This window comes from Camelina sativa, chromosome 13, assembly GCF_030686135.1.
Source record: "Camelina sativa cultivar CO46 ecotype springtype chromosome 13, ASM3068613v1".
NCBI lineage: Eukaryota > Viridiplantae > Streptophyta > Magnoliopsida > Brassicales > Brassicaceae > Camelina > Camelina sativa.
The window spans coordinates 11,891,889-11,918,209 of record NC_141892.1 but is presented as its reverse complement, the minus strand read 5'-3'; the positions used below and the strand labels follow the sequence as shown (position 1 = coordinate 11,918,209).

The following is a 26,321-nucleotide window of genomic DNA, read 5'->3' as shown; positions in this document are numbered from 1 at the left end:
TTGGAATCACGGAAGATTAAGCCAGAAAAAAAACTACTTATTAGGGTTTTTGATGAGTGAACAAAGAGTTAGACAAAGCTATATATAAACGGATTCATGTATGAAAAAAAATCATATCATATGATTACACACAAAAACCTCTCACATGCGAAGAGATATGAGACAAAGATTCTAAAGTGGAAGTAAGAGTGGAAATGAGGTGCAAAGAGTGGTCCTAACTAAAAGGTCTCGGAAGATACTAATGCATTCCCGGTGAAATGCAAGCGATTAAGATTACAAAAGTGATGACTCTCTTCACTTTAGGGTCCACTCTTCTTCTCTCTTTTTTTCCTTTTATAGCTGAATCGAAGAAGACGGATCGTGATCGTGCATGCTCATTATTGGATACTTGTTTTTCTCTCTTCTGTTTTTTCTCTTTCTTAGCTTACATTACAAGAGAAATAATAAAGTGCTGTTAGATTCCACTCTCTTGATAACGAATATTCCATTACATTCATCCGTTACATGGTACTCTTATATTGTTGTTGTTCTGTAACACTACGCCGTACGAGTACACAAGACATATATTATATCTATTTTCACCCGTTAATCTACTGATGATGATATATATACATTGTTACTCGTTTCTTTAATTACTTCTTCTATTGATTGATTTAGTCTTGAATAAACAACGTTTAATCAACCGTAACCCTATCAGTTTAAAGTGTTCTTATATGAATTAGTGAAGTCAGACACAATTGGAGCTTCTCAAAAGCTGTGGGGCTAATGGTTGGTGAAAGCATGACAGTGTGATAACACTCACTCACTCTCTCCCATTTACCGAAAATTCTTACTTCTTTTTCCTTTTAAAAAAAAAATCCCATTCCATTTTTTTACTACTGAGATAGCAAAACAATATATCTCAACGTGTGTGTGTGTGTGCATTATCAAGCCTCTTTTGTTCTGTTTGAGTGGTTAGATTCCCGATTTGATGATAGCAAAACTTTATAAAAGTATTTACATGGTTTTTGTCCTCCTATACTAGACGCAATTTATGGAGAATATTGGAATAAGTACAGAAGACAATAAATAAATAAAAGACAGCTAACATGTAGCATAGTGCTTTGTAGTAATACTGTCGATGTGTCGTTTTGATGACCGCTCGGATTCAAATGTTGACTAGATAAAAAAGTTTTACATATTAATTTGCTTAGTTCGTGTTATTGAGAAGAAAAAGTAAAATAAAATTCCAGTCCTACTACGTACAAGTTACAACAATGAAATCATATACTACACATAAAAAACAATGAGGGACTTGCACTAAATCCGAACTAATCATTAAATAAGGGCAAGTACCCGTAAACATCAATCATAAAAAAAATTGTTTGAGTAGATAAACATGTGACAAGTTGAATGTACTGTTACATTTGAAAGCATGGATGTTTGATAATTTCATTTGATCAAATCAAAAACGGTGATAGAGGATTGTTACCAAAAGAAGATGATAGTGGGTTTTTTTGTTCACGTCAGATTTCGGGCCTTTGAACGAGGCCCATTGTTTCGTTTGTGGTTTGCAGGTCATTTGATTTTTCTACTCGTTTTACAAACGTCTTTTTCATACCTGGACAACTACGATATGTTGAATTCATATATCGGACTATTGATTGTGCTTAAACATACATTAGTTTTAAAATATTTGAATTTCATACATGAACTTTTGATTTTTTGTCTAAATATACATAAACTTTTGATTTTGTGCCTAAATATACATAAACGTATTTAATGAGTAACTCTGTTAGTTTTTCCGTTAATTCACTATGACGTGGAATCCACGTGTACAGAAATATTGAAACTACGTCGTTTTGGGTTATGTTGGAAGATTAAAAATTGAAGCAAATCGACTAAGGCTACCATCGAACCTAAGACCTTCAACATACAAAGGAAAGTTATATACCATTGAGCTACATAAGTTATTGTTACAATTACAACGAATATCTATATATATAATAACAATAGTGGTTCAACTTCTTCTCTCTAACCCCACATTTTCATGAACCTGCCTCTTCCTTCTCTGTTTTCCGGCGAGTTTCTCCTGATGAGTACAGGTTTCCTTCGGTTATTAAAGCCTGTGCGAAGATTGGAGAATTGGTTTATGAACAAATGCTGGAGATGGGTTTTGAATCGGATTTGTATGTAGGTAATGCACTTGTGGATATGTATGCCAGAATGGGATTGTTGGGTAGAGATTTTGTGTCTTGGAACAGTTTGATTTCTGGGTATAGTTCCCATGGTTACTACAAGGACGAAGATGTGGGGTTAGATTGAAGAAGATGAACCGCCATTGTTATTTATATATATATATATATATTTGTTGAAGTGACAACAAAAGCTTCTGTAGCTTAGTGGTATTCAACTTTCTTCTGTATGTAAAAGGTCTTGGGTTCGATGGTAGCCTTAGTCGATTTGCTTCAGTTTTTTATTTTCCAACATAACCAAAAACGACGTCGTTTCAATATTTCTGTACATGTGGATTCCACGTCATAGTGACTAAACGGAAATACTAACAATATGTATATTTAGACAAAAAAATAAAAGTTCATGTATGAAATTCAAATATTTTAAAACTAATGTATGTTTAAGCACAGTCAATAGTCTGATGTATGAATTCAACATATTGTAATTGTCCAGGTATGAAAAAGACATATTAGGAGATAACTTTTCTCGCTGTCCAAAGACTAGCTACTTCTAATTTATTTGTAATTCAGTCTCAAAACAGTCAACATAAGCTATGTTGTTTTTCTGCTGTAAAGTTTAGGATGTAAATTTTTGACGTTGCAGTAACTTTTAAAAAACGAAATTCTGATTGGTTCAGTTGGAAGTGTAAGATGAGTTTATTGTGTTAATTATTAAATTCTTATTTTTAATTAATAACAAGGTAAATTACAAGATATAATAAACAAAATTTATATGTACCCTACGGTTATAAGATTATATATAATACACACGTTATATTTGAAATCTTTAAAATGAAAATGTTGTTGGGTTTTGAAAGTTAGCCATTACCATGATCATGACATGTGTCAAGTATATTGATGTGATGTTGACAAATGTCAAAAATTATTATTTTTCAAAACAACTTATTAAGAAAATAACATTAAATCTAAAAATTATTATTTTTCAAACAGATATTTAAAAGAATAACATTAAATCTACATAAAATTTACATGTTTATATCTTAAAAGAATTTCTAAAACAAAAAGTAAAACTAACAAAATTAATCTATTTCCCATTGTACGCTAATTATATTATATATTTTTCTTAATTAAATTTTGACATGTGTAAACAAAAAAATAATTCTTTTAACATAACTTATGTTATTTTTTTCCAAATTTGTTATTCACTATTTATTGATTAGTAATAATATAAATGCTTAATGAATTATTTTTTTGTTTACACATGTCAAAATTTAATTAAGAAAAATATATAATATAATTAGCGTACAATGGGAAATAGATTAATTTTGTTAGTTTTACTTTTTGTTTTAGAAATTCTTTTAAGATATAAACATGTAAATTTTATGTAGATTTAATGTTATTCTTTTAAATATCTGTTTGAAAAATAATAATTTTTAGATTTAATGTTATTTTCTTAATAAGTTGTTTTGAAAAATAATAATTTTTGACATTTGTCAACATCACATCAATATACTTGACACATGTCATGATCATGGTAATGGCTCGTTGTACGCTAATTATATTATATATTTCCCATTGTACGCTAATTATATTATATATTTTTCTTAATTAAATTTTGACATGTGTAAACAAAAAAATAATTCTTTTAACATAACTTATGTTATTTTTTTCCAAATTTGTTATTCACTATTTATTGATTAGTAATAATATAAATGCTTAATGAATTATTTTTTTGTTTACACATGTCAAAATTTAATTAAGAAAAATATATAATATAATTAGCGTACAATGGGAAATAGATTAATTTTGTTAGTTTTACTTTTTGTTTTAGAAATTCTTTTAAGATATAAACATGTAAATTTTATGTAGATTTAATGTTATTCTTTTAAATATCTGTTTGAAAAATAATAATTTTTAGATTTAATGTTATTTTCTTAATAAGTTGTTTTGAAAAATAATAATTTTTGACATTTGTCAACATCACATCAATATACTTGACACATGTCATGATCATGGTTGATGACCGCTCGGATTCAAATGTTGACTAGATAAAAAAGTTTTACATATTAATTTGCTTAGTTCGTGTTATTGAGAAGAAAAAGTAAAATAAAATTCCAGTCCTACTACGTACAAGTTACAACAATGAAATCATATACTACACATAAAAAACAATGAGGGACTTGCACTAAATCCGAACTAATCATTAAATAAGGGCAAGTACCCGTAAACATCAATCATAAAAAAAATTGTTTGAGTAGATAAACATGTGACAAGTTGAATGTACTGTTACATTTGAAAGCATGGATGTTTGATAATTTCATTTGATCAAATCAAAAACGGTGATAGAGGATTGTTACCAAAAGAAGATGATAGTGGGTTTTTTTGTTCACGTCAGATTTCGGGCCTTTGAACGAGGCCCATTGTTTCGTTTGTGGTTTGCAGGTCATTTGATTTTTCTACTCGTTTTACAAACGTCTTTTTCATACCTGGACAACTACGATATGTTGAATTCATATATCGGACTATTGATTGTGCTTAAACATACATTAGTTTTAAAATATTTGAATTTCATACATGAACTTTTGATTTTTTGTCTAAATATACATAAACTTTTGATTTTGTGCCTAAATATACATAAACGTATTTAATGAGTAACTCTGTTAGTTTTTCCGTTAATTCACTATGACGTGGAATCCACGTGTACAGAAATATTGAAACTACGTCGTTTTGGGTTATGTTGGAAGATTAAAAATTGAAGCAAATCGACTAAGGCTACCATCGAACCTAAGACCTTCAACATACAAAGGAAAGTTATATACCATTGAGCTACATAAGTTATTGTTACAATTACAACGAATATCTATATATATAATAACAATAGTGGTTCAACTTCTTCTCTCTAACCCCACATTTTCATGAACCTGCCTCTTCCTTCTCTGTTTTCCGGCGAGTTTCTCCTGATGAGTACAGGTTTCCTTCGGTTATTAAAGCCTGTGCGAAGATTGGAGAATTGGTTTATGAACAAATGCTGGAGATGGGTTTTGAATCGGATTTGTATGTAGGTAATGCACTTGTGGATATGTATGCCAGAATGGGATTGTTGGGTAGAGATTTTGTGTCTTGGAACAGTTTGATTTCTGGGTATAGTTCCCATGGTTACTACAAGGACGAAGATGTGGGGTTAGATTGAAGAAGATGAACCGCCATTGTTATTTATATATATATATATATATTTGTTGAAGTGACAACAAAAGCTTCTGTAGCTTAGTGGTATTCAACTTTCTTCTGTATGTAAAAGGTCTTGGGTTCGATGGTAGCCTTAGTCGATTTGCTTCAGTTTTTTATTTTCCAACATAACCAAAAACGACGTCGTTTCAATATTTCTGTACATGTGGATTCCACGTCATAGTGACTAAACGGAAATACTAACAATATGTATATTTAGACAAAAAAATAAAAGTTCATGTATGAAATTCAAATATTTTAAAACTAATGTATGTTTAAGCACAGTCAATAGTCTGATGTATGAATTCAACATATTGTAATTGTCCAGGTATGAAAAAGACATATTAGGAGATAACTTTTCTCGCTGTCCAAAGACTAGCTACTTCTAATTTATTTGTAATTCAGTCTCAAAACAGTCAACATAAGCTATGTTGTTTTTCTGCTGTAAAGTTTAGGATGTAAATTTTTGACGTTGCAGTAACTTTTAAAAAACGAAATTCTGATTGGTTCAGTTGGAAGTGTAAGATGAGTTTATTGTGTTAATTATTAAATTCTTATTTTTAATTAATAACAAGGTAAATTACAAGATATAATAAACAAAATTTATATGTACCCTACGGTTATAAGATTATATATAATACACACGTTATATTTGAAATCTTTAAAATGAAAATGTTGTTGGGTTTTGAAAGTTAGCCATTACCATGATCATGACATGTGTCAAGTATATTGATGTGATGTTGACAAATGTCAAAAATTATTATTTTTCAAAACAACTTATTAAGAAAATAACATTAAATCTAAAAATTATTATTTTTCAAACAGATATTTAAAAGAATAACATTAAATCTACATAAAATTTACATGTTTATATCTTAAAAGAATTTCTAAAACAAAAAGTAAAACTAACAAAATTAATCTATTTCCCATTGTACACTAATTATATTATATATTTTTCTTAATTAAATTTTGACATGTGTAAACAAAAAAATAATTCATTAAGCATTTATATTATTACTAATCAATAAATAGTGAATAACAAATTTGGAAAAAAATAACATAAGTTATGTTAAAAGAATTATTTTTTGAAACGTAATAGGACACCTAATTAAGAAAATAACATTATATCTACATAAAAAGTATGTTTGTGAAGTGGTCTTAATGCAGTGACCATTAGTAAGTCCAATTGTAGAAGGCATCATCACACCAGGGATCGAGTCCCACTATCTACGAATATAGGGATTTGGCTAATGGGCCGGCCTGTTGTGGTCCAAATGTTGACAAAAACAAAAATTATATGTTTATATCGAAAGTTTTGATCTTTGGTTTTTTTTGCCGATCTATTACGTGGGTCTTTGATTCGTGCAGGTTCTTCAATAGAAGCTATCAGATGCAATGAAATAGAATCAAAGTATATAAATCCCACTAATTTAATCGAGGAAGGAGATATTGATGGAGGTTCCAAAAGTGATTCTACAGTTAGTAGCATTATAAGTTTGGAAGATTAGTTGGTGATTGATGTTTCTGGTCAAAATTTTTAGTTTCTCTTATGAATAATGTTGATGATTCCGATATTGAAACAAGAGCTGTTTCATGGTTCTTGAGAAACGATTTTCAAATTTGGGAAATTGGAATGGTAAACTATTTTTAAATTGGTTTCGAATCGGATTTATGTGGTTTTCTATCGGATTTGGTTCGTAAATCGTTTAAACCCAGGTATATGGAGAAATATATGAGAACTTTTGATTAAGATAGAAAGAAGTTGAGAATTTACGATTCGAGAATATTTGAGATGAGGTCATAGTTTTAAGTAGTTCGGTACAATGCGAAACTTCTGAGGAGTAAATGTCGTCGATCCTTAACGTGATTATGACACATTTCATATTTTGGATTGTTTATAAAGTTTCTATTTTGTATATTTGAAGTATCTAAGACTTATATATACCATCGTGATTATAATTTTCAAATTTTTATTTTTATTATGTTATAGTAACTTTTTCTCAACTTTTATTAGTTTTGTCATAAAATCATCCAAAATATCTTTGGAGTAAAAAAAATCATGGTTAAAGAAATTATATCACAAAATGATTTTAGTAATTATAAGAACTATAACTATGCTAAAATGAAAGTAAAACAACATAAAATTTGTGTAATTTTTTCAGAAGATATTTTATAGGTGGTGATAAACAGCATACTTTAACAATAAAATAATTTTGGGTCTAAGAATATATTTTTAATGGTAAAACATATAGTAAAATTTTACATGTTTACTAATTAGATGTTGCTTTGATGAACTCTTTGCATGTAAAATATTTTGTGAATAAGTTGTGTAACGTTTTTAAAATTTGACAATAATAATATTCGTAATGATGGTTATTTGGCAAATATTATGGTAGGATATAATGTAGCTTTAAATTATTGTAATAATTGTCATAATATATTAAAAATATATAAACATAAATAAGTGTATGAAAGTAAATAAAAATATGATTTTTTCTCTAACTAAAATTATTTATATATTTAATTCAAAAAAGAAAATTTCTTTTTATATTTTTAAAATTTTGTATTTATTTTCTTCAACAATTTATAAACCTGCACGTTGTGTAAATTTTTATTTTATAAGTATATGTTTAACAAATGATAAAAGAAAATAAAGATAATTAAAGTTTTGAAAATATATCTGATTAGTTTTATTTTATTCTGCTGTCTATTAGGTTATCAATATATATATATATATATATATATGATCTATACTTATTAATGAATTAACTATTAGCAATTTTATAGTAGAAGGGTGATGGAACCGATTATAACCTCTCAGACAGCCATCACTAAGGTCCAGTTTATGGGCTCATCTCTTTTAGTAGGTTCTATCTTTACTTTCCCATGGACTTACATATACTTGACGGTCAATTTTTTATTTCTGGAAAGCTTTAAAAACTTGTTTACTAGGACTATTTGCTTCAAGGATTTATGTGTGATATATAAATGTAGCAGTGACAAAAACACTTCTCTCCCTGTCCCGAATAGGGAAAAGGGTATATTTCTACCCGTACTATTTGTAAAGTGTATATTTCTACCTAAACAAAAGAGAAGTGTATTATCCAACCGGAACGCCAATAAAATTCAAAATTACTACCCAAACTTTGAAGCGTTATCGATAATACTACATTGACACAAAAACTGTTAGTCAACCGTTAAATATGAGTGATTCGTATGACACATAAGCAATGATGTGGCAAGAGTTTTTGGAATCAAACTCAAAACGACGTCGTTTTGATTTGGGGGAAAAACTTCAATTAGGGTTTTTTTTTTTTTGATTTCACGATTCATTTCTCTCTTTCTCTTTCTCTTTCTCTGCGAAGGCGTTCTTCAATTAGGGTTCTTTCTCTTCGAAGAAATCAAATGGATAATCAAAGAAGAGGTTTCCCCAAGAGATGTCAATGTGGAGAACCTGTTGTTTTGAAGACATCGACAACTGCTAAAAATCCTGGAAGATTGTTTCATGGGTGTCCGTTTGGAAGGGATGGGGTAAGTGTGATTCTCTAAATTTTGTTGTATAGTTTGGCTGTGTCTGTAACTAAAAGTCTGTAAATGTTATAGAATTGGTATCATACATTTAAATGGACCGATACGTCTATGGTCGAAGAGATCGAGGACTTGATTGAGAAAGTGGAGAACATTGATGGAGCTGCAATGACATTGCAGAAGGGTGTCAATGCTTGCGAATCTCAGATTGATACTCTCGCCATGGAGACTCGTGTGCATTTGGGTGTGGTTGAGAAGGAGGTCGAAGAGATGAAAATGCAACTAAGAAGCTTGAAGAACATTGTTGGCTTTGTTATGGTTATGGTTTTGTTTTTCATGTGTATGTATTGAATATGTGAGTTAAAAAGTGGATGTATGAGAGTAACTAGTTTGGATGTTTAGAGAAAAATATGGCTTGTAAGACTGTTTGTTTGTATGAAAGGTAATGGAAAAAGAACAAGACATATGACATTGCTCAAACCCAATCCAACTGTGATAGAATCCAAAATAGACCGAGACATTTGGTTGTGGTACATGTCACAAAACAGACCATGAAATCAAAAGACATTGTGTTGTTACATGTCCCCAAAAACAGACCATGACATCAAAAAGAGAAAAAGAAATAGTCCTAAACCGCTTCATACTTCAAATGTGTCTTGTGTTGGTTGACTTGAAAATGTGTCTTGTGTTGGTTGACTTGGTCCTCCTCCATCTGCCGATGGTTTAGTCTTCTTCTTCTTCTTAGGTGGCATAGACCTTTCCACTTCCATATTTGGACATTTAGCTGCATTGTGTCCAGTTAAACTGCAACGACGACAATGCATGATTCTCCTCTCTCTACTAGCCTTTTTCTTTTTTGGAGACTCATTCTTCCCTTTCTTCCTTTTTGGCTTTGGCTTTCTTCCTTTTCTGTTTTCAAGTTCTTCAACCAGATTTGGAGGTGGCAATATCACAGAACCGGAGTTATCCCAGAAACACATACCATTTACTGGCCGAATTGAGTCCCTATAAATTTGTTGTTACCTTCCATTGAGAAGCCAACTAGAGATGTAATCTTCATGATTTAGCTTCTTTTCTGCGATGATGCGTAATGCATGCCTACATGGAACTCCACTCATTTCCCATCTCCTGCAGGCACATGTCTTCATTGTAATGTTCACAGAGTAAGATGTACCTGACTCACGGACTTCATTTCTACCGTCTGATCCAGGGATAACCTTGCAGAACTTAAGCCTTTTCTGCTCCAACGCTATCATTTCTTTTATTCTAGGAGGTACTCTGCTTAGATCCTTGTCAGCTTTTGTCTTCCTCATATCAATACGCACCATGGTTCTTCTCCTTATCGTCTCCAACATCTCTACCATTGGCATATACCTTGCAGGATCTATTGCATTGTTGAAAGATTCAGAGATGTTGTTATGAACATCTACGCAGGAGGATGTTGGCGTGAAAAAAGCAAGGCTGCAATTCTTTGGGTTCTTCTCCATCATGGCTTCATAAACACGCATATCATAGCTCTTTACCAATTCCAAATTTGCTTCATACTCTTTCGTGGTATAACTTTCCGCTACTTGCCAAAAGAGCTTTTTCATGTCACCTTGATGGGGAAATATCTTCTTTAGGTTCCCATAGATGTGTCTAGCACACATTCTATGTTCAACATAAGGTAACTCTCTTTCCACTGCATTCAATAAACCCTGTAAAAGCAAAACAAATATATATTAGTTAAACCATACATGTCATTTTACATGTTCTAAAGCCTAGTACGGGTTGGAGATATACCTTTTGCCTATCAGATATGATAGTAAACCCTTGACCCTCCTGTAGATTGAAATCAACCTTCAACTTTTCTAGGAACCATACCCAATTGTCTTCATTTTTAATATCAACAACGGCCCAAGCCATGGGATACATTCCATTGTTAGCATCCCTCCCCACAGCAGCCAATAATTGTCCCTTTAGTGTGCATTTCATAAAACAACCATCCACTCCAAAGATAGGACGACACCACATAGACCACATCTTTCGAATGGCAGCAAAACACACATAGAATCTATGGAAGATCTCTGATCCATCATCATCAAGCACTGTGTCTAGCACTACTGTTGACTCAGGGTTAGATCTAGCAAAATATCAAAATGGAAACCTAGTTAACAGATTGGAAAACACTTGTTAAATTTAAAATTTCAGTAATGAAAGAAGAACTTACTGAAGAAGTGCTAAGCGGTAATCTTTCAGCCTAGAAAATTGCTCCTTGTGCTCACGGTCGATGATCTCTACAGCTTTTTTCTTAGCATTTTTACATTTGTCTATGCTTACTATCAGATTGTAGTTCTTCTCAATCTCTTGTTGCATCCTTTTTGGTCCATAATCAGGATCAGTTCTGATCTCATCCAAAAACATCTTGCAAATCACAGGTGCTTTCAATATCTTACAATAGTTATCATTTGTGCAACTGTGCTGATCTTCAAAAGTTTTCACTTTCCACTTGCCAACGCACTCCTCATAAGAACAGTAGATATACCATGGACAAGGCTCTTTAGTCCCACACACAGCCGCTGACTTGTCTTTCCCCCATCTACTTATCTTTATGTTACAACCCTCTTTTAATGCATAAGCTACTAAAGCTTCTCTGAACTCCTCTAGACTATCAAATACTTGTTCTATCTCTAGCTGACCACTACCTCGTTTGTATCTAACCAAATGCTCCTCTTCTTCTTCACCATCAGAGTTAGGAGGTGTGTTATGATAATCGAAATCCTCATCCTCATCAACAAAAGAAGCCACATTTCTTTCAACCTGGATCTCTTCTTCACATGGCTCAGATGACTCGATATCATTAGGATGCTCTGTTGAGTTCACCAAAAAAACATTCATCACTCCAGTCCATCTGCCTGCATCACACATCCTCTTAAAACTCAAATCCGCAGACCTCAATCTCTTTCTTTCATTATGCTCTTCAAAAGGGTACTTATACCACATGTTTTGGCCATATAATCCCTCCCCCAACTCCGCCGACAACTTGATGAAAAACTCTTCTGGTTTACATTCTATAGCTATATCTTTACCATTGAGATAAGCAACATCTCCTACATGATTCTTCACCCAATACCCTCCAAAATACACAAGGAATGTCACATGATCCGGATTGCTGTCAACAAAAAAAAATTATACAAAGTTTCAAACACTCAAGCATTTAATCAAACACTTAGTGTGCAGTAAACAAATACGACTCTTTAAAGATAAAACTTCAAATTATTGTCTCCAAATATCTACATTATGCAACTATTAAACAAAAACAAGACAAAATACAAGATTTAATACCAAAAATCGATTGTGTATTACCAAAAATACAAGATTTAATACCAAAAATACGACAAAATACGAACTAAAAATACCTCATTTTCGCTTCTGTAGAAACGATTATGGGTAATGCTAACAACTCCCACGATTCACGTCTTGTTTCCTCTACACTTATCCCTCGCAATTAACTTCAATCCTCGTTCTCCATTTTCGACTTCGCAGAGAAAGAGAAAGAGAAAGAGAGAAGTGAATCGTGAAATCAAAAAAAAAAAAAAAACCCTAATTGAAGTTTTTCCCCCAAATCAAAACGACGTCGTTTTGAGTTTGATTCCAAAAACTCTTGCCACATCATTGCTTATGTGTCATACGAATCACTCATATTTAACGGTTGACTAACAGTTTTTGTGTCAATGTAGTATTATCGATAACGCTTCAAAGTTTGGGTAGTAATTTTGAATTTTATTGGCGTTCCGGTTGGATAATACACTTCTCTTTTGTTTAGGTAGAAATATACACTTTACAAATAGTACGGGTAGAAATATACCCTTTTCCCGTCCCGAATATCTAGAACTTCGTGAAAATAAACTACTCCGACGCCGGCGAAGCTTCGGCTCGCTGGCGTCGAAGAAGCTTCGCCGGCGTCGGGACTTTGGTCTCTTCGTTCTATCCTCTCTCATGGTTTGTTTCATGGTACTTTTCGTTTGGCCCTTTGCTCAATAAACTTGGAAGTCTCAGGAGTATGCCCACATCCCATCTCTCCCGCCGATAAGCTTCATCTTACAACCCTCCTCCGAAGATAGATGGCGGGGGAAGCTTCCGATGACCCTTGTCCCGAATCAACCCTTTCTCCCAAGCATTATGTCAAACCTCACAACTATAAAGCCCCACCAATCACTCAGATCTGGTATTTTGCTTCTTATGGATGAGCCTTCCCTCAGTTCGAAGCTAGCGGCAAAGTTGCAGGGAGGTTTTGCTTCCCGAAGTGGAAGTACATGGCAACGATAAGCTGAGCCGACGGTGAAGAGGCTAACCCTGATTCCCTCCAACCTCTCCTTTGCTTTGAAACTCCTATGCTTCAAGCCTCCAACGCCTTTTCTTTCACTGGTGTTTAGCGGCTCCGATCTGATTGCGTATCTGCCCTTGCGCCGCCACACCATCACTACCCTCTATGCAGCCATCGAGGAACTAGGGTTCCCTTTGATGGACCTTTGGCCACCTTTGGTCCCATTAGCCATTGTCTGGCCCATTACCAAAAGATTCGATTTATGCTCTCAAGATTTAAAGCCCAGGTATGTTCTTCTATTCTTAATACAATCGACATATCAGTGGTTAAATCTTTGCTCTTCTTACGACAAAAACCGTTTGAGCTGCAAAGTCCCTCTGCTGAGTTGGTGTTGGTTACACCAGTTTGAAATCTTGTGGTCACAACACTCTTTGGTAATGTTTTGCGATAGCTTATTCTGGCTGGCACCCTTTCGACCGTTTTCACCTGATTGTAGAGTTTGTCTAATCAGAGAGGCCTATACTTCTGTTCTGTCAAGTATTATACCTTTGGGTCCGTTTGGTCCTGCTTGGTCTAGTCGAAGTCTCCTCGGTAGCAGATCAATGGCTCCTCATGATTCACTTGATGGCTATTTGAGTCGACGCTAGCTGACCAATTTTGCTTGGAGGGCTGCAACACTGATCTGTAATAGTGATTCTGAATTGACAGTTGTTTCAACTTCGTTGCTTGCACCCTTGGCCTCCGTATCCTATCTACCACCACCAGAACGACTCTTTCAACATCAACTTCTACCCAGGTTTGGTTTGCACTCCACTCTTTTCCATCCTAATCAGCCATTGTGTAGCTTTATGGTATCATTTGTTCCAAGACTGCATTTGAACATTAAGCCACCAATGGCCCTAGATTTGTCCAAGAGTTATTTGAAAACCCTGTTTTTAGAGTCATCTAGGGAAGACCCTCTTGAAGGAGATAGCACGACGAAACTCGGCATTATGATCCCGCCCCTATGGAGCGGTGGTTACTGGTGTTCCCTCAATCTCTCCTCTCCATCCCGCCTGTTTTACGAACTAACTAAATTACATCTTATCAACTTGCTGAAGTCCTTTCATAAAAGCTTGAAGAATTGTGGCATTATGACCTCAACTCATAGAAGTACTGGTTACCTCAATCTCTTTACACTACAAAAAATATATACATTGATAGCACCTCGTAATAGCACGATTTTCCAAACTGCTATCGAAGTTGAGTTTGTAATTTGGTTACCATATGATAGCATTGTATAAACGCTATAATAGGTTTTTAAGAAGCGGGAACTAAAATCACTTATTCCGCCAAACACTTAGCAAATTTTCCCAAAAAATAAAAAGACTTATCATTACACCCCTTTTCTCTTTTCACTTCACTCTCTCGAGAAACCCTAAAATCTCGAGGGCCAATTCCGTTATTAAACTTGCCGTCGCCGCCCTCTGAAGCACCGCCGGACTTAATCTCGGTTTAAGGTTGGTTTCTTCGAGTCTCTCTCCTACACTTCACCCAGTTACCCGTAAATCTCTTACACACACCAATTGGTTCGCCAATTGTCATCGCCGTCACCGCCCTCTGAAGTACCGCCGGAGATAAGTTCTGGATTTGAGCTCCACTCGAAGGTTGTTTTCTTCCTCATATGATTGTTTTATATAAGTTTTGATTTTTGGACATGCAATAGATTTGTTCAATTGATTCACAATTATGAAATCGGAACAATAAACAGTTTTTTTCCGACATGCAATAGATTTGTTCAATTGATTTGTCCATTATCCAATTGATTCAAAGCACATTAGTATCCGATTAGTTAGTCTCTTCGATTTTGTTTAAGTATCCGATTTGTTATGTCTCCAATTGAAACTTATACTTTTTCTTTACTTATGTTTTGCAAGTGTTGCTAAGTATCCGGAAATGAACAAGCTTTTATTTATCTCCATTCACAGGACAGGTTAGTAGCTTCTTTCTTTCCGTCTCTTATGTGTATTGAACAATCTTGCTAAGTGTATATCTTGTTTTTTTTTTTTCTGTTTGGTTGTTTCTAAATATTGTTTTGTGTTTGTGATTGCTATTGATATAGTTGATTGTGATTATAGCCTCTATATAATATATGCGATATAGTTGTCTTTGATTGTGATTCATGTCTAAGATTCTGTCAATAAATCGTATATGTTGTTTATGTACTAAGGTTAGATGATATAATGGTGGAAAAGGATTGGGTGCATCTTTGTAGGTATATCATTGCATAAATTATACAGGTTAGGCTAGCTTAAGTAGGGGTTTAGAGAGTTTACTTTTTTTTTCTCTTCAATTATGCAATGAAGAGCTGATCCAGCTTATGAGAGAGGGGCTTCAAATTTTGTACGAGTTGTCAAGTATCCTTTTCAAAAGATCCATATATATTAGCCTCGCAAGCAAAGCAGGTGTTTTACTTAAGGGAAGACGTAGAATCAAGTTGGCATGTTGTTATGTGAGGTTCTTCAAGAAGATATAAGAAAGATTTGGATGATGGAATTGGAGACATTGGACCATTACCGTAAAATATGGATATGGATGTTGACATGGATGAATCTGAAAATGCCCGAACTGATTGCGAAGGCATATATGTCTGAAATAGAGTTTGTTAGTCATTTACATTCTTGTTTTATTTGCATCTTAATCTGACTGCTTCCTAATTGTTAGATTTGGAGTTGTAATTGTTTGCTATGTCTGATGACTGCTTGGTAATTGTTCATTTGTTATGACTCATGACTGGTAATTAATTAATGAAATGGTAATTGTTTATTTTTCAGGTGAGTTGACATGGGACGAAAGAAAGGTGTAGGGGACAAAAGGAAGAAAAAGAATTCTGATGAGCCAGAATTCGTGTGTACAATGTACTCACAACCTGAGCAGCCTATAGAAGAGCAGACTTTAGAAGAGCAGCCTATAGGAGAGCAGCCTTTAGGAGAGCAGCCTATAGGAGAGCAGTCTATAAGAGAGCAGTCTATAGGAGAGCAATTACCAGAAGAGCAGCCTTTAGAAGAGCAGCCTACAAGTAAGAGAAAGCGAGGACCAACAAGGATGAAAGACATCGCCAAGGATCCAAATAGCAGAGTACATGTAGACTTCACTTTCATGGGAGAACATTATGGTCCTGGGTCTGTTAAGTTGTCATCGTATCTGGCTCCATTGGTACGAGAACATGTTCTTGTAACAATTGAAAAATGGTCAAAAATTATTAAGGATGTCAAGACAGTGCTCTGGAAATCTGTCCGGGTAAACTTATCTCTACTTTGACATCTACTTACTTAATAGTTGGTTTAAATGTTTGTTCTTAAAATGTGATTACAGGTAAGGTTTGAATTAGACGAAGATTACCAAAAGACTGTCGTGCTTAAACAGATGGGAGGTTTGTGGAGGTCATCAAAGTCACGACTGGTTAAGAAAATTAGGGAAGCTCATACTAACCAACAAAAGATGAATATGCGACCTAAGAATGTTAATCCAACTTGTTGGCGTAAATTTGTGAAGAGCAAAACTAGCAATGAGTTTAAGGTATTATTTTTAAAGTAAGTTTTATGTTTGTTTTTTGGATATAATATGACATATATGACATATCTACAATCATGTGTTAGGTTCTGAGCGATAGCTATAAGGAAAAGAGGCGCAAACAGATCTCACACACTTGTAGTAGCAAAGGAATGATTAGACTAGCTGAAGAATTGGTACGCTTAATGCAATTACGTTGTTAATTGCAATCAGTTAAAAAGTATTTTGAATGATATATTTTTTATTTGTTTAGAAACAAAAAAGTTCAGATCAAACTGAAGTGTCAAGACTCAAGGTGTGGGTGAAATGGCGTACTAGAAAAGATGGGACACCAGTGAATACAAATGCAGCTGAAAAAATTGTAAATTATAATTTATGTACCTCGTGAATTTGGTTTCTCGCATACATTTAAATTATACTGTTTTTACATGTAAATGGAAAAATTTGCAGAAAAAGACAAATGAACTTGTCAATTCTGATCATCCATCAATTGCAACAAATGTTGGACAATATACACTTAGCCAACTCTTAAGACCTGATAATTCTGGTCGAATGAGGGCAATGGGAAGAAATATAACTAAGACCAAATTAGCATGTTTCCAAGTTAATCACAAGTGTATGGCTGAAATGGAAGAGAATCAAATTAAGCTCAACCACAAGGTTATTGAACTACAAAACCAAAGTTACAATCTGAAGAACCAGGTAATGAAATTTTCTATTTGTACAATAAGCTGATGGATTATACCATAAACTTTGTTTGATATTTTTCTGGCATGTTACAGAGACAAGAAACTGAAGTTGGTGAAAACTCCGTTGCAGCAAGGGTAAGTGATTAGTAATCCATTATATTGATTTCTTTATAACTATACACTCTAATTTTTTGTCTTTAATAATCTAAATTTGCGTATGAAACGACCCGACCCTTTTTTTTATTTTTTTAAATACAATAGATATAATTAAGCATCCCATACTACTTAATTAAATCAATCCAAACCACAAAACATGATTTAAACCAGCCATCACCATCTTACACAGCGGAAACGTACAAACAATACCAAACCAACATATCCTTAATATAATAACATCCCTAACCATTCTATCCAACAACCTATCATAACTCTAACCAAAGTTCCAACACATAACCATAAATAACCAACAACACACAAATGAGACCCTAGATCATCCTCCTCCTCATCGCCTTCATTCCACGTTCACACTTGCCTTTACCTGCACCGCAAACACAAATTGAGATGCATAAGTATTTAATAAACACTCAGTGAGGCCATTCTCCCATCTACTGAGCTATACACACAAGCAGCTGAAATTATATTATTAAAGCCAACAAGCAAAACACAAACAGCACAACAAACCAGGAAAACAAGACTCGGTTAAGTCTGGTGTCGACCGCCACTAAGTCGGTGTCGACCGACGCTAACGCGTCAATGGTGTCGACCAACACTCAACCAACATGGTGTCGACCGACACCACCTTCGCAGAATCGATCTGCACGAAGCCGAACGACAAACCTCCGTTCCAAACCGCTTCCAAACACTCCCAAACTCTTCCAAACTTCTCAGGAACCTATGGGAACATGAAAATAACCAACCCACACAAGCAAAACACCACAAACACAAAGAAACAGCCAAAACAATAGAGATCTCAGGCTTAGATCAGCCATGGTCAAGCACTCACCTCTTTTGCAGGAAGATTCTCACTCAACAACGACGAATCCAACACTTAGAAGCCTTCTCCTTCGTTCTTAACACAATATCTTCACTCCACAGCAATAGATCTCTCAAGAACAACAAAGGATCTCACAAATCTCTCTCAAAAACGTTTTCTGCTTCTTCTCTCTGTTTCTCTGTCAAAACGGCTAAAAGGATGTAATAAGTCGAGTTCCCCTTTTAAACTCGAGTTTAGGGCTTCTCTTAAACCAACCACGCAAACCGGACGATTAAAATCGAACCAATCGAACCGTCAGCAGACGGTGTCGATCGATACCCTAACCAAAATTCCAGAAATTGGTTCGCGGGCGTTACAATTCTCCCCCACCAATAAGGATTCGTCCTCGAATCCCGCAACATCGTCCCTCCACCAAGAACCCCCATGCAACCGTCACCACGGCCTGCACAATATCCGACCGGACTGAACATTGTCAGCCCAAACTTTTTTGTGCAACTGTCGCAACAGCCCGCACATCCACGTGACTCAACTGTCCACACAGCCCTGACTCCACTAGTCATCACAACACAAAAAAGACGAGATCAATCCTGACCTCCGAGGTCTACATCCAGCCACTATGCTCATACCCACATCCTAGACATTGTTTGCTCTCTCACTCATACGTTCTCAGGTCGCAACCTTCGAACTACACCGCCTGCACTCTCAGACCACCGTCCTCGAGCCATACCGTCTCACTCTCGGATCTTCACCCTCAAGATCTCGGTACCAGGGGAACTAATCATCCCCTAGGAGAACTAATCATCTCCTCTGCCGCTCGCAGCGTCGCAAGGGAAACTAATCATCTCCTCCGGAGAACTAATCATCTCCCCCATGAGAACTAATCATCTCCTCATGAGCAAACAAGTCCTAATGTCTATAAGCATCTCCTGACCGGAACCACCTTGCGTGGTTTGCGTAAAACATCACAATGTCCTACCAACCACCATATTCCCTCACTGGAATATCAACACCATCATGACCACTAATCAGGCCAACTCTAACACATCTTAACCATTCGGGTGTTTACACACACCCTTTTCAAAAATAGACAAGTTCTAACTATTCATAGAACGTTATAGTTTTTTGCAACCGCAATCTCCATAACTAGCTTTTTCCGCTTGGCAATTATCCACAGCAAATCATCAATACGAGCGTAATAAAACAAACAAGTACCATACGTTCGCATATTCTGATTCACTGCATCAAATGCTTTGCAAGCCGCAACTCGGGTGTTTCACATCCCCTTTCCAAAAATAGACAAGTCCTAACTATTCATAGAACTTCACATTTTTAGAAACTTTCTATTCATGGAAACTTTCCATATATAGAAATCGAATAATCCTTCAACCCAGTATACCTCAGGATTCCATAGGAACTAATCATCTTATTAAATCCTCTTCAACAACACCAGTAAGCACATCGACCACACAATTGGCTAAACAGCCCGCCAAAAAGGCCACACAAGCCCCTCCAAGGCTCGCAACCGCTAAAAATGGCAACTTCTATCTCCCCTAAAACTTTCCATTTTTAAAACTTTCCTCTTTTGGAAACTTTCCACTTATAAAAACTTCTATATCAGGAATTTCTCTCCATTTACAAATCACATAAACATTCATCCATTATGCATCAAAATTTCATAAGAACTAATGATCTTATTAATTTCTCAAATGCAACAAACGTCTACAATTCCAAAACGTAAAAGCTTAACAAAACCAATGAAAACAGAAAGAAACTAAACTCCGGGATTGGCGCCCGGCCCCTCCCTCGGCTGCACCCCTCTCACTGTCAACCGCTGCAACCTTGGACAATGTGGCCTGGTATGTCCCACCTCTTTGCAATAAAAGCACACTCGAATGTTCTCTTGCGTCCCGCTTCTCTTGGGGCAACTTGCCAACCTGTGATCCATGCTCTCGCACCCGTAGCATCTCTTACCGCCTTGGTTTGTCACCGACGTCTCCTCCCGCTCCCTCTTATGCCTTTGTTCTGACTTGTTACCCTTGCTCGGAACGCTCGGCTCCAATCTCTCCTCTGTCTGAACGGTAGGGCTAACCACCACAGTCTTCCCCCTCAAGTCATCTTCTATCTCAGCTGCAGTCTCCACTAGCTCCGCCCTCATAGCTTAACTCATCCCTCTGCAATGGACCCTCAGGTTCTCACGAAGCGCCCTCATGAACCTCTTAATCTGAGCCACCTCAGACTCCATCGCCCGACCACCATACATTAGAAGCCGACTAAACTCCAAGTCCAGCTCCCGCACCGACCGAGTCCCCTGAGATAACTGTAGAAACTGTACCTCCAATCGGTCCAATGCCTCTCTAGGAAAATACTTGCGGTTGAACTCCACGACAAAGTCAGCCCAAGACATCTCCCTCTGCACTCTCCTAGCAGCCACTGATCTCCACCATAACTGAGTATCCCCAATCAAGTGGTGGACCCCTATGTCCACCCAAAAATCCTCAGGACATCTTAGAGACTGAAAGTTATGTTCCACTCTCGTCCTCCATGCATCTGCAACAGTAGGATCAATACCACCCAAAAACCGCTCAGTACCGATGTTGTTCATCTCCCTCAGCATACTGACATAATGAGAATGAACCCGCACATCCGCAGCCACTGGCTGCCGCTCCTTCGCCACCACTGGTGGCTACCTGAGCCCGAGTCGGTGCCTCTGGTGGCAACCGCTCTAACAACTGTGCTAGCAAACGTGCAAGGTCGACACCCGGGATTCCACCCACTGGGACTCCCACACCTGGGGCCCTAACATCACCGGCTACTAGGGCATCAACACCGCCCCCTCCGGCCACACTCATGGAATCTCCCCGGACACCCTGCGACTCGCCAACACCCTTTGGTGTCACACCCTGGTCCGCAGTCTCACTAACAACTGGAACTTTATCCCTACCACGACCATGTCCGCGTCCACGATCACGTCCGCGCCCTCGACCAGCAACAACACCCTCTCTAACCATCTCTCTGCACTGACAGAAAACAGAAGGCTAAGCACTTAATTCAAAACCACACACAGAGCACACACACATCTTACCGTGGAATCTCATTGAAGGCTCGAAGAGGATGATGCTAGGACTACTCATAATCAATTTCATCACCCAACATCAAGTATCAAACAACATAGAGATCAATTCAACCAATTAAATCCCTAAACCGCTCCACAACATCCACATGACCATTCTAGAACCGTATACGCTCTAATACCAAATTGAATCGACCCGACCCGTTTTTTTTTTTTTTAATACAATAGATATAATTAAGCATCCCATACTACTTAATTAAATCAATCCAAACCACAAAACATAATTTAAACCAGCCATAACCATCTTACACAGCGGAAACATACAAACAATACCAAACCAACATATCCTTAATATAATAACATTCATAACCATTCTATCCAACAACCTATCATAACTCTAACCAAGGTTCCAACACATAACCATAAATAACCAAAAATACACAAATAAGACCCTAGATCATCCTCCTCCTCATCGCCTTGATTCCACGTTCACCGCAAACACAAATTGAGATGCATGACTATTTAATAAACACTCAGTGAGGCCATTCTCCCATCTACTGGGCTATACACACAAGCAACTGAGATTCTATTATTAAAGCCAACAACCAAAACACAAACAACACAACAAACCAGGAAAACAAGACTCGGTTAAGTCTAGTGTCGACCGACACTAAGTCGGTGTCGACCAACGCTAACGCGTCACTGGTGTCGACCGACACTAGGTCGGTGTCGACCAACATTCAACCAACATGGTGTCGACCGACTCCACCTTCGCAGAATCGATCTGCATGAAGCCGAACGACGAACCTCCATTCCAAACCGCTTCCAAACCCTCCCAAACTCTTCCAAACTTCTCAGGAACCAATGGGAACATGAAAAAAACCAACCCACACAAGCAAAACACCACAAACACAAAGAAACAGCCAAAACAACAGAGATCTCAGGCTTAGATCAGCCATGGTCAAGCACTCACCTCTTTTGCAGGAAGATTCTCACTCAACAACGATGTATCCAACACTTAGAAGCCTTCTCCTTCGTTCCTAACACAAGATCTTCACTCCACAGCAATAGATTTCTCACGAACAACAAAGGATCTCACAAATCTCTCTCAAAAACGTTTTCTCCTTCTTCTCTCTGCTTCTCTATCCAAAAACGGCTAGAAGGACGAAATAAGTTGAGTTCCCCTTTTAAACTCGAGTTTAGGGCTTCTCTTAAACTAACCACGCAAACCGGACGATTAAAATCGAACCAATCGAACCGTCAGCAAACAGTGTCGACTGACACCCTAACCAAAATTCCAAAAATTGGTTCGCGGGCGTTACAGCGTAGAGTGTGAACAGAAAATCTCAACCAAAGTGTATTTTGATTGACTGGGCTGGTGATACTGCGAATGTTGCGGAGGGACGTATTATATCGACGGATCCAGATGATGTTGTGAATGGGATTAGTTTAGGTCCTTTAGATTATAAAGTATTGGTTGAGACTGCCACTGTACCCGAAGCATTCCTTTGGAGACATACTAGTGAAATGTTCACGATTGAAGAATCTGTTGGACATATGATTGCATGGTCTTCCACGAAGTGTGTTAGTCTAGAACAAGGGGACCACGAAGAAGATATGGCACCACTGGTAAAGATTCTATCTTGTTTATTAATTAATAAGTTTTTACAGATTATAGATCATCTAGAATACTTAGCATGTTTTATTAATGTGTTTAACAGGGGACAAGAACCAATTCTACCAACAAATGCAAACTACTTGATCTGTCTGACGATGATGTAATTGTTGCTGAAGACCGTTGGAACACACAAGATCATAAAGCATTGGTGAATGGATTTCCACTCGGACCAAAGGGTGTAAAAGTTTTTGTTGATGTGGTACACGAACCCAATACATTTATTTGGAGGCCTACAAAAGATGTGACATACATAGAGGACTGTTTACTGTCTTTTGTAGCATGGCCTGTCACCAAAGTTGTCTTTGAAAACAACCTTGATGCAATAGGTCAGTTATCTCCTACTCAAAATTCTGCATCTAAATTGCATATGCAACCAGCCTCAACATCATGTGAGAAGTCTCCAACAACAGTTCCAATCTATAATGCAATGGAAACTTAAACAGTTGCATAGTACCTTCTTCGAAGATCTCCGGTAACTTATATTTATATGTTCTGAGAAGTTGATTATGGTTATGTCTCATTAAGTAGTAATTGGTTGATATTGTCAAATTGTCAGCGAAAAAAAGGAGGTATCAAGGAAAATCAGAAGTGTAAGTTAATAGATATTAGCGGAAGGAAGCAGGTTGTTGCTGAAGGACGGGTGCATTCAACTGATCCAGAGCAAAAGGTACATTGTGTTCGCTTGGGTCCTAACGCTGTGCGAGTTTGGATAGATATAGTCAAGGTAGATGACGCAGCGGTTTGGAGGCCATCAAATGAGATTGAGTATATGAAATATGCACTTGGTTCATCTATCGCATGGCCAATTGATCAGTTGGTCATCTATTGACTGTTGTTAACTGATGCTTGTGCTTTTGGTAAGTATTGTTTAGTGTGATGCTTGTGCTTTTAGCTTTTCATGTGCAAAACTGATATAAGACAATGTTCATTATTGCAGGGGATGAAGCAACTTTGGTCCAGCTAGTTTAAGACTAGTCTTATGTATTTTGGATTTCGAATGTTTTATGTTTTGCATTTTGGATTTGAAATGTTGGATTCAGAATGTTTTGGAATTGTGTTTGATAAATGGTAGCATGTTCTATTTTTAAAGATAGCACTAAGTCTTCTATATAATAGCAAGAGAAAAATGTTATATGCAACTATAATAGCAATAAAAAAAGACGTTATAATATACAATGGGATCCCAATATACAATCATAGCAAAGAAACATAGTTATGCAATAAGGTAATACAGCACAGAAAAGAGTTGTGAAAACATAAATTACGGCAAAAAATATTTGCTATTGTATAGGGTTATATCATAGCACCCAATTTGGGTTGTTAGAAAACATTGAAAATTTTCATGAATTGATATGAAAAAATAAATAACGGCATTCAGATATTGCTATGAAAAAACGAAATTAAAAGATTCAACTAATGCTATCGTATCTGAACCTATTATAGCATAGTGGAATAATGCTATCGTAGGTGGGATATCTACCATAGCTGCCGATATCATAGCATTTATAAATTCGCTATGTATTACATATCATAGCATATTTTCCAAGCTAACAATGTATGTCTTTCTTGTAGTGTCAAGCAAAGCCTACCCAACCTTAAAAACGCAACATTCAGTCCTGGTATAATTAACTTGAGCTCTACCCACCTTGCTCAACCCCTTGCCAAAGCTCTACTTCGTGTAGACTGTTTCATTCCGGTGAGATCTTCAGCTTTGGTTCTTTTGACGATGCTCTGTCTTCGACTCAAGACAGTGGCTATCTTTCCATTCAGTGACTTGCTCATGAATGATGCATCGATACTTCTTGATCTCACAGGTTCCAAATTGCTTCATAGCTTCTGGTTCATAGCTCTCAAGCTGCTACTATCGACTGCCCTTATCTCTCTATGTATCCTTGTTGTATTAAGCTTTGGGGATTTCTCCTTTATGTTGTTGGTTAAACCATTCCACTTTGTCTGTATGATGCCTTTATTCTAATGGAATGAAAACACATCTTTGTCCAAAAATAAAAAAACTCACAAATTTAACAATCACTTTTCGGAATGTCAGATATCATAAAACTACTCTATTATAAGCACGTTTATCTATGAAGTTCTCTCAAAATCTTTGACCGAAAAAATTAGTGATATTTGATAAAATAAATTATCAAATCAATTATTTTAAGTTTAAACCTCTCGGTAGATCCCTGAAACCGAGATGTTACACCAATACAACTGTATATAATATAAATTACATGAAGTATACTTGTTATCAATTAGTCTTAAATTTGGAAGCACATAATTCTTAAAACAGTACTAGAGCGAGGTTCTAATTTTTTACTTGTGTGGCCACATATGCGAATTTTATTATACAAAAACTTCACGTTTCATATTATCTACTCTTAAGTCTTAACCATGAGCGGAGTTGTATTACAATGTTTTCATTGTCCCATATTGAATATGTACGTAGTATATTTATTTTGGAGTTTTGAGTTGAAAATTCGTGAAACTTGATATTTGTACAATACCAAAAAAAAAATCTCATAAAACTTGATATAATATCAAAATGCATATATTATTAATCTTTGTAAGATGGCCTACAAAATAAATTGTATTGCCGGTTTTAGAGTAGAATAGGAATTGCACATCGAAAGTATTATATAACCGTAATAAAGGGACATTGCACCAAAAAAACAAAAATCATAGTCTCCAACTCCATGGTTGGGATAAGAGTTTCTATCAAAACTATTTTAACCAAAATCAACAGCATTTAGTACATCGTTGTACACTCATTTTCCCCAACCATGGTGTTATGAAAATAAAATAATGATGAAAACGAATGTATGTATTGGTAAGCCATAAATGAGTTAGTTGTTCGTTTTAATTTCTCTTTGTTTGAAAAGTCCACACTCTCGTTTGGTTAGCTTTTGAAACTTTTCTCGATTGCTGTGAAAAAAAAATATCATCGGCACATGACACCGAAGTACCGTCGAAACATGCCGGCGACCGTCCATCATTATTGGTATTTTGATTTGAATAGAATTAATTATTTTTTTAACATTGCGATATCTAAAAGAGAATATTTTACGTGTAAATATTTTTATCATATAATATTTTTTAATCTAAAAA

The 26,321-nt window shown here is 35.9% G+C and overlaps 3 protein-coding genes across 3 annotated transcripts; 2 read left to right on the top strand and 1 right to left on the bottom strand.

The window, feature by feature from the left end:
- Nucleotides 1-8,719: 8,719 nt before the first annotated feature.
- Nucleotides 8,720-9,407, top strand: LOC109128480 (uncharacterized protein At4g04775-like). Its single transcript, XM_019234902.2, has 2 exons — nt 8,720-8,930; nt 9,003-9,407. The coding sequence occupies exons 1-2, from the start codon at nt 8,805-8,807 to the stop codon at nt 9,276-9,278; spliced, it is 402 nt and encodes a 133-aa protein (XP_019090447.1). The 5' UTR covers nt 8,720-8,804; the 3' UTR covers nt 9,279-9,407.
- LOC104736589 (uncharacterized) lies at nt 9,399-12,510 on the bottom strand. The gene is made up of 4 exons (XM_019234901.2): nt 12,326-12,510; nt 11,137-12,078; nt 10,710-11,049; nt 9,399-10,624 (listed from the first exon to the last, which is right to left on the bottom strand). Exons 1-4 carry the CDS (start codon nt 12,328-12,330, stop codon nt 9,947-9,949), a joined length of 1,965 nt encoding a protein of 654 aa, XP_019090446.2. The 5' UTR covers nt 12,331-12,510; the 3' UTR covers nt 9,399-9,946.
- Nucleotides 12,511-16,317: 3,807 nt separating this feature from the next.
- LOC147929429 (uncharacterized) lies at nt 16,318-24,045 on the top strand. The gene is made up of 9 exons (XM_087482838.1): nt 16,318-16,512; nt 16,588-16,791; nt 16,872-16,961; nt 17,039-17,146; nt 17,236-17,487; nt 17,568-17,609; nt 22,868-23,167; nt 23,260-23,625; nt 23,773-24,045. The coding sequence occupies exons 1-9, from the start codon at nt 16,318-16,320 to the stop codon at nt 24,043-24,045; spliced, it is 1,830 nt and encodes a 609-aa protein (XP_087338964.1).
- The last annotated feature ends 2,276 nt before the right edge of the window (nt 24,046-26,321 follow it).

Excerpts from the sequence above, each read along its gene's own strand:
- LOC104736589 (XM_019234901.2), bottom strand. Across the intron at positions 11,050-11,136 it reads TACCGCTTAGCACTTCTTCA|ATCTAACCCTGAGTCAACAG; the intron begins GTAAGTTCTTCT and ends ATATTTTGCTAG. Across the intron at positions 10,625-10,709 it reads TCATATCTGATAGGCAAAAG|GGTTTATTGAATGCAGTGGA; the intron begins GTATATCTCCAA and ends TTGCTTTTACAG.
- LOC109128480 (XM_019234902.2), top strand. The coding sequence starts at position 8,805 with ATGGATAATCAAAGAAGAGGTTTCCCCAAGAGATGTCAATGTGGAGAA. Across the intron at positions 8,931-9,002 it reads GTCCGTTTGGAAGGGATGGG|AATTGGTATCATACATTTAA; the intron begins GTAAGTGTGATT and ends TAAATGTTATAG.
- LOC147929429 (XM_087482838.1), top strand. The coding sequence starts at position 16,318 with ATGAAAGACATCGCCAAGGATCCAAATAGCAGAGTACATGTAGACTTC. Across the intron at positions 16,513-16,587 it reads TGCTCTGGAAATCTGTCCGG|GTAAGGTTTGAATTAGACGA; the intron begins GTAAACTTATCT and ends ATGTGATTACAG. Across the intron at positions 17,610-22,867 it reads AAAACTCCGTTGCAGCAAGG|AGTGTGAACAGAAAATCTCA; the intron begins GTAAGTGATTAG and ends GTTACAGCGTAG.